The 8,611-nt window shown below is 41.4% G+C and overlaps 1 protein-coding gene across 1 annotated transcript; it reads right to left on the reverse strand.

The window, feature by feature from the left end:
* Window positions 1–1,577: 1,577 nt before the first annotated feature.
* On the reverse strand, window positions 1,578–8,611 carry LOC126992557 (guanine nucleotide-binding protein-like 1). Its single transcript, XM_050851376.1, has 9 exons — window positions 8,137–8,611; window positions 6,385–6,532; window positions 5,589–5,940; window positions 5,073–5,337; window positions 4,068–4,282; window positions 3,825–3,950; window positions 2,565–2,733; window positions 2,068–2,214; window positions 1,578–1,820 (listed from the first exon to the last, which is right to left on the reverse strand). The coding sequence occupies exons 1-9, from the start codon at window positions 8,234–8,236 to the stop codon at window positions 1,600–1,602; spliced, it is 1,743 nt and encodes a 580-aa protein (XP_050707333.1). The 5' UTR covers window positions 8,237–8,611; the 3' UTR covers window positions 1,578–1,599.

Here is an 8,611-nt window from a genome sequence, read left to right on the forward strand (position 1 = left end):
CAATGGACGAAATTTCTAGAAGAGCATAATATAATTACAAATAAACAATATGGCATTACAAAAGGGCGCTCATGTGTAACAAACTTACGGAGCTTTTACTCAAGAGTGACAAACAAAATACAGGAGAGGGACGGATGGGTTGATTGCATTTACTTGGACCTAAAGAAGGCATTCGACAAAGTTCCACATACAAGACTACTATGGAAGTTGGAGAATAAAGGAGGACTGAAAGGGAAAATGAAGAACTGGATGGAAAGTGACTTAAGGGGAAAAGAGATGAGAACAGTGGTAAAGGACATGAAATCAGAATGGAGTACTGTAGAGTGGAGTGCCTCAAGGATCAGTGTTGCCACCAGTACTTTTCCTAGTATATGTAAATGACATGCCAGAGGGAGTAAACATTTATATGAGCCTGTTTGCAGACGATGCAAAACTGCAAAGACATATAAGAAACAGTAGGGACTGTGAAATTCTGCAAGATGACCTGAACAAGATTTGGAAATGGAGTATTAAATGGGAGATGGAATTCAATGTGAAGAAATGTCATGTAATGGAAATGGGAAAGAGTGATGGGAGACCAAAATGAATGTATAAAATGGGAGATGGAGAAATATTAAAGGAAGTTCAAGAAGAGAGAGATCTGGGAGTGACAATACAAGATAATCAACAGCATGAGAGTCAGGTTAATAGGATATTCGGTGATACGTATAAAATGGTGAGAAATATAGGATTAGCATTCCACTACATGGATAAAGATATGATGAAAAAGTTAATGACCACTATGATTACACCAAAATTGGAATATGTGGAGGCGGTGTGGTCTCCCCATAAGAAGAAACACATGAAAAAAAATAGAAAGAATACAAAGGATGGCAACAAAAATGGTTCCAGAACTGGAGGGATTGACATATGAAGAAAGATTAAAGGAAATGGACCTACCAACACTGGATCAAAGAAGAGAAAGGGGAGACAAATACAAATTTATAAATTACTGAGCAAAATGGAAGAAGTAGATAATGAGAAGTTACTACTAAAAGAAGGAATAAACACCAGGAACACAAGAGGACACAGTAAAATATTGAGAAAAGGAAGATGCTTGAGAAATATAGAGGTTTGGAACAGACTAAGTGAGGATGTAGTGTCAGCGAAGAGTGTGCAAAGCTTTAAGGAAAAGTTGGACAAATACAGATACGGAGACGGGACCACACGAGCATAAGCCCAGGCCCTGTAAAACTACAACTAGGTAAACACACACACACACACACACACACACTACGGAAACTATAACTGAAATACACCACTACTTTCACATTTCTATTTTACCATATGGCACAGTATTTCCTAAAGATGTAAAGCATATGTGCCCTCAGTCTTGTTCTCTTCAATATGCTGTCCCATCCATGAGTATAGCCTTTAATACTGAAGGAATGAGAAACAAAAAGCGATGGCTGAATTTTCTGTTTTCAATGGCCTTCATTATTTAAGGTAAAACTATCTCCTCACTTGTCTGCTTTCACTGAATAGATAAAAACCTAAAACTGGTCTCAGATATGCAGAGAAAACAAAAATAACACATCACCACTTTGAATTTTTATTTAATTACTCATCATCAGCAAGAAGAGAAAATTTGTTTTGCACACTAGGTAATGTTCTTTCATCTTCAATCTCAGCTTCATCAATGTCTTCCTCAATCTCGCCATCTTCACCCTCATTCCCATCCTCACCCTCCTCATCCTCCTCTTCCTCCACAGCAGCCTTTTGACACAGACTTCCTTGAATAAGCTTAATGTCTTCCATTCGTGGGTCAGCTTTCAAGTTTTCTGAAGAGACAACATATTCATGACCACAATAAGGAATCCCACCAATCATTAGCCTGATATTTTACCTGAATTGCCAATATAGCCCCATTAACCTTACATCTACTTAATTCATTTGAACAAGAATCCTACACCTCCACCCATTTTTTAAGTTTTTACTCCTCCCTTTTCCTATAACTTTGTAATTTCCTGTCATAAATAACAGCACACTAATACATTCAACCCCTGACCAAGAATGTTCAGTACTCACCATGCTCTTGAGAATAGCCAGGAGGCCGCAGGTACAGCACAAGAGACTTCTGTCCAGTGAGGCAAAACCGCAGTAACTCATTGGCAGCACGAAATGCGTCTGGTCCTCCTTTAGTACGGAGAAAATACCCTCGCTTTTTGGCCCATGCTGGCATTGAGAGATGTGATATGGATGTTAGTATGGGTGTAGAGTAGTAAAGCTATGGACAAGCTAATACACATCAAGCATAATTTTATGCATATGTGTGTCTGTCTTAGAACTACATGACTTCAGAAATGCCATCTGCCCTGAGCATGGTAACGTGTGTCAATGGCAATATAAAATGTGAAAAAATCTCAGCTAGTATAAGGGCAATACCTGTACTTTTAATAGAACAATTATGGCAACAATCTTGCACACTTCATGTTGTATTCAGGCCTTTCTCCTCCTCCACTTCATAAATTTACAGGCAACATCACCACCTGTATTCTGCATGATACACAAGGATGAGCACTCACCTTCACAAATCTCAAAAGCTGTCCACTTGTCCTGCCTTCCTGGTGAGTCACTAGGTTCCCTAAAGTAGTCCAGCCCCAAACAGGCAGGAATGTCCAGCCGAGTGGCAATGTAATGCACTACACCAATGGGGTCCCGCACCTGTGCTATTGGGTAGCTGCCCAGGATAACCTGTGGGAGGAATGGTGATAAAATTATGAAGAGAGGACACAGTATTATAACTAGATCTACAAACTTTCAAGAAACTGCCATATAAAAAGAAAAGGGCTTAATAAACTTAAATGAGCAAGGATGACCATAAAGCTAAACAGAAGATATAGGTTAGTACAGTAAAACCTTTATAACTCAGCATGATAGGGACTCTAGCTTTCCCGAGTTATTCAATTTTCCAAGTTATGCAAATCCCTCATTCCCCTTCCCCCCATTTGCATATAGTCAAAAAAAATTGAAAACACTGCACTACCTAGCAACAGTATAAGCTTAAATTAACACTTATCTATGAAGGGGGTGTTGTAGTCATGTACTCCAAGCAGAAAACACGAGGGTGTTTGATGAGTGAGCAGGGAGAGTGAGGGTACATGTTTTTAAAACAGTAATAGTGCGGGCAAGCCTTGACAAGTATATATCACGAGATGTTGAGATAAATCGGCAGCATACCAAGATGAATCAGAGTGCTGGAGAGTGAGATCAGGTGGCCCAAATGTGGATACATGTTCAAAGAAAATGCGGATGCAGTTAAAATGCGTCAATATGCCGAGATGCATGAATTTTTTCCATCTTTTTTTCGTTATTTGTTTGAATTCAAAATTTATTTTATAACCCCTTCACTCCGGCAACGCCGACGTCGGCGTCTGACGGGCGTCTAACGCCGTCACTGTATGGAAAGGGTTAGTCCTCTTCTAAACCTCTTAATCCTCTTCTAAACCTCTTAAGAAGAAATGGAAGAGGATTAAGAGGAATTTAGAGGAGGATTGAGAGGTTTAGAAGAGGATTAATCCTCATCCATTTCCTCTTGACCCTTTCCATACTGTGACACCGACATCTGTGTCATGGATGGAAAGGGTTAATTAATATTTCGGTGCATTGCTGAGTTATATCAAATTCCGAGTTATACAGTGCCGAGTTATAAAGGTTTTACTGTACTTCAAAATCAAGTTGCTGATGGCATAAACTAATTCCATCCTTACTAGGAAATCACTGCAAAGTCAAAATGTATCATCATATACATGTGTGTGTATAAATGAGCAGCAGCATACACATACCTGCAGGGGCTTGGTGACAGTGGAGGGAAACACCAGGCCAGGACAGTCACACAGCCTAACGTTCTTGGTGAGGAAGATGGTCTGGAAGTGCTTGGTGTGTCCTGGGGTTCTGCTCACACTTACCACCTGAAACATGACCACTTTAGTTGACCTTGTTTCTACTCATGAAGACCTATTAATCCACGATAGTATTGAAACATGATGACAAAGGAAACAAAGGGATGAAAACCTTAACAAACAAACCTTCTTTCCCATGAGAGCGTTGATGAGGGAAGACTTGCCCACATTAGGGTGTCCGATGGTACCCACAGTGAGCACTCCATCTTTGCAGCGTTGGTGCACCTCAGGAAGGGTGCTGGGTGCCTCTTGCACCTGTGTCCCCTCTATGACCTCAACTCCATCATCAACATCCATTTCTCTTTCCTCTTCAATCTTCTTCCTCCACTGTGCAAAGTCAACTGAATGGAAGAAATACCTGGCATTATACTGATGTAGCTACAGTACATTCAAAGGATCTTCAAGGGTTGTGGATGCCATGAGTATCTAATGAAGCGACACATAATATGTAATCAACCCTCTCGCGCACCGTAAGTTTCCAACAAGTTTCTGTTACACTCACCATGAATTTCTCAGGCCTAACTGGCCAATAAATTTGATATCAATGGCTTCATAAAGACTTGTACTAAAACATGCGCAAATAAAAATAGAGGAAAATAAAAAATACAAACTCACTTCAAGTCTCCATATAGAGTATTGTAGACAATAAATCCTAAGTACCAACTCTTCCCCACTCGCTAGCTTGAAATTTTGTGGGCCAACTTTTTAGCTGAATATATGTTTTGAAGCGGAATTTAGTGGAAGTTCTTATGGTAACCTCAAAATCCTCATACGCCTATTAGTTCCCAAGTTACACCAAGAAAACTGTATTTTTTCCTTTCCCGTCAGAGTAGGGTAACAAAATCGCTCCACACTCCTCATCTACACTCCTTAGAAAGGTGGTCATATGTTACCATTAAGAAACTTATCCTAACAAATGACCCTCCCATATTTGATGAACTTTCATGGAAAACTTAATTTTTAATCAATTTTTAAAAATTTTATGACGCGTTTCACGTCATCATGCGCGAGAGGGTTAAGACAGACTAGATGAAGCCACACAAGAAGATATTACTGAACTGAACAAGTATGAAAGTAGAGAGAAAATTTTATATGAAAGGATTTCATCACTGTGCTTTCCTTAATACTTACTAGTGTCTCCCACCAGTTTCTGGCATGCCTCCACCAGCCTGAGGGAACTATTAGCTGCCATCCTTAGCCTACCCCTGGGGTGGCGTCGACCCTCAAAAGAGGAGAATGGGACCACCAAGAGCTTTGGAAAGGCATGGTGGAAGTAGTGCTCCCATGCCACCACCACCTCAGGAGGGAGGAGGTCACACTTGTTGAGGATGAGGACGATGCCCCGGCCCTCTTTCTCTGACAGGTAGTGGTATAGGTAGGGTGGAAAATGAGCCACCTGCAATGGGTGTAGGAGTAGAGAGGATCAGTTATTTTAGTGGATTGCAACTTGCAATGTATATTTGATGCTCCCTAGGTTTCAGAATTAGTTAATGCATATTATTCCACATCAATGGCCCATATGAATACTCCCCAAAGATTTTACCATGCAAATTGCACATTTAGGGAGGAATCCCTATGCCTTACAATTACAATGCCTTCTTTGAAAATAATAAGCATATTCCTCCCCTTGCAATGTCATTTTCTCACCGGGAAGCGGGCATCCACAATGACCAGCAGCACATCAGACATCTCTGTGACACGCCACAGTTGCCTCCATGTCTCCAGGTTCAGCTCATACAAGCTCAGGTCAGACCCAGAAAACTCCCGATCCAAGTTTTCACAGAAGATCCTGAAGTGTCTGTTCTCACTAGCATCCAGTTCCCTCTTTGACATGTTCTTGTTCCATTCTGGTCTGCTTGGGTATGCAAGGCCTGGAGGGTAGAACTGCTCTGTTGATGCCTCAAGTTCAATTTCTGGGAGAAGATTGATTGCCATGTAATGGACAGCTTTCCTCTTTCTAATCTCTTGTCGTGTCTCCTTACGAAACTTAAGGTTGTATCTGGAATGAGGGATGGAGCCAATGAGCCATCTGTGTCACTATGTGCATGGTCTGATCTAATGAAAATTTGGTGTGAAGTTGAGCATATGGTTAAAGAGTTGTCTTTGGGATGTAAAAGTTAGCACACCAAATCTTTAGTTTAAGTCTATGCTGGGGCATTTACCACACAGCCAACTATGGCCGCCAGGTCTCCAGGAATGAAGCAATGACACTGGTCTCTGATCATAAATAGGCCTTAGCCCACCTTTACCTCTCATAAATCTAAAATCAGATATAATACATTTGTAGACTGCAGGTTCATACACAATCTCCATATTAGATAACTCAACTAGCCAATTATTTTCTCTAACAGAAGGGTTGATAATTGAAAAAAAATTACAACAGATGCGAGATTAAGGAAAGGCTGAAGCTTCCTCATTGTGATTATTCAGTCGCCTGCCTTACCTGTTGGCATTACCACTAGCGTCTGGCTGACGGTTGACACACTCCACATCCTCCAGATAGTCCACCCCTGTTGCACCTCTTCCCTCCTGCTGCTGGCTCAGAGTACTGGAAGGGCCATGTGTCTCTGTCTCATGGTGATGCCTCTCATCTGAATGAAGTATTTTCACATAAACAAAAAAGTGACCTCTATCTATGCTTCTTTAGGAGAGTTTTAATAAAATACATATGATTAGGCTCTGAAAAATAAAGCGCAGTGTACCTCTCTCAGCCAGCAACTAATTAACTTGATGTGCCTAACCTTCTTAACACAGTTAGTCATTAATCTTCCATAACAATGCCCATTAAAGAATGAATACCATTATTTCACAAGGCTGAGCAACCTCTACAAGTTAGGTTAGGTCCAGTGAAATTTGACAAGGTGAGAATAGCTTAAAGTTGTAGGATTAGAATATATTCTTAGTTAGGTCATTTAGTTACCTGATCAATTTGATTGCTTGTCTTGCAATTTAAAATATGGCCTGTTTGCAGAATAATTACCAATTGGTATTTAATGAAGATTTTTTTCGGTAAATATGGAGTCACTGCATGCCTCCAATATTGATCCCACGAGAATAATAACCTTTCCAAGGTCTCACATACTGTTGTACTTCTCTAGATTTACCAGTGCTTCATACATATACTGCATCTACAAGTGATGATAAGAAATAGCAGATATTATTCCTCTCCACTTCAACAAACTCAAAACACCTGGTAGTGGGGAGGGCTATGAAGACCAGGGAAACTGTCGGGTAGAAGCAGGTATTGCAATGATGCTGTCTACCTGAAATGAAGCGCTTCTGTGCTTTACTTACAGCAAAAATATATATTTTCTCAATAAATCCCCCTATGGCGGCGCTGTGGGGCAGCGCCATTTTGATGGATGCCAACGAGTGATTGCATCTGTTTATGTTCATAAGCGGAAGGTGTTATGTGGGGGGGTTCCAGGGTGGGCACAGTCTCCCTTGGGGGGTCGAAGCCCCCCCGTTAGAGGTTAGGTTATATAAAGTTCAGTTGTAGTTTAAATATGCTCCCCCACTCAAAAATCCCAGTTTCCCACGACTTCCCCAAGATCGTTGGGGAAAGGGGATTAGGCCTTTTTCTTTACTTTTAAGTACTTGCGCCTTGATATTATGGTTGAGGGACATGTATTTCATCCCTTAACTATAATTTGGAGGCGTAGTTATTAAGGTAATATCATATTTTGGAGGAACGGAGTACGTAACTCTCCATTACCTTTTTTTAACCTATTAACAAATTTTACCTCAAAGTTTTAGGAGGTCCAACCACTGAGGAGTCACACTCATGAATGTGTCAAAGCCTCACCTTCCACTCTGCCACCACCAAGGAGTCTGAGGGTCAATATCACCAATCTTAACTGTCAAGTGTGCCAAAAACATTCACAGTTAAATTTTAGACAAAACATATAATAATCTCCAAAGGCAGGAAACTATGAGCTTGCTTGAACTCTCTGAAAATACAACTAGGGAAGAACACAGCTTCAGGAGGTAATATTAGAGTGGAAGTGGAGGAACCAGGTGATAGAGAATGGTGGTCATAGTGGCTCGTTCCGTTATTAGAAGCCAAATTCAATGACGCAGAACCCTTGGAATGGCAGCAGTGACCCCAAGACTCTATACAGCGGACACCCAGAGGCATGACATTCCCTTGGTAAAGTGCTCAGTAAAATAAAAACTCATCACTGCTCGGCCTCACCTCCACCCCCCTTGATGAGCACCTTCCTGGATTTACGTGCCCTCAGCTGCTCCTTTTTCTTCTTCCCACTGAAGGCAACACTCCTGTGGCTCTGCGGCATTGCAAGCACCAACCCCTGCTTGACCAGAGGCAGAGATCAAATGAGTGTGCCACGTTAAACAACACTGCAAAATATGGAGAAATGATCTTGATCTTGATCTTGATGTCACAGGTGGCTCGGGATTTCTCCCCAGCCAGGCCTTTGTATCGGCAGCTCCTGTGAAAAGAAAACAAAACATGCGGGAAGTCAAAGTTCTCGGGGCAAGATATCATTCCCTACATCTTTCACGCCACATGCCTTCCAAGAACTCTTTCACTGCCTCAATCACTCGTCCACTCGTCTCTCCACTGAGCCCCAGCAGCAGCACCATCCACTCCCTTCCAGTCCTCCCGTTTACTCCACGTCCCATCTCGCTCAAAAACACATGCATCATCT

Source organism: Eriocheir sinensis, unplaced genomic scaffold (genome assembly GCF_024679095.1).
Source record: "Eriocheir sinensis breed Jianghai 21 unplaced genomic scaffold, ASM2467909v1 Scaffold488, whole genome shotgun sequence".
NCBI lineage: Eukaryota > Metazoa > Arthropoda > Malacostraca > Decapoda > Varunidae > Eriocheir > Eriocheir sinensis.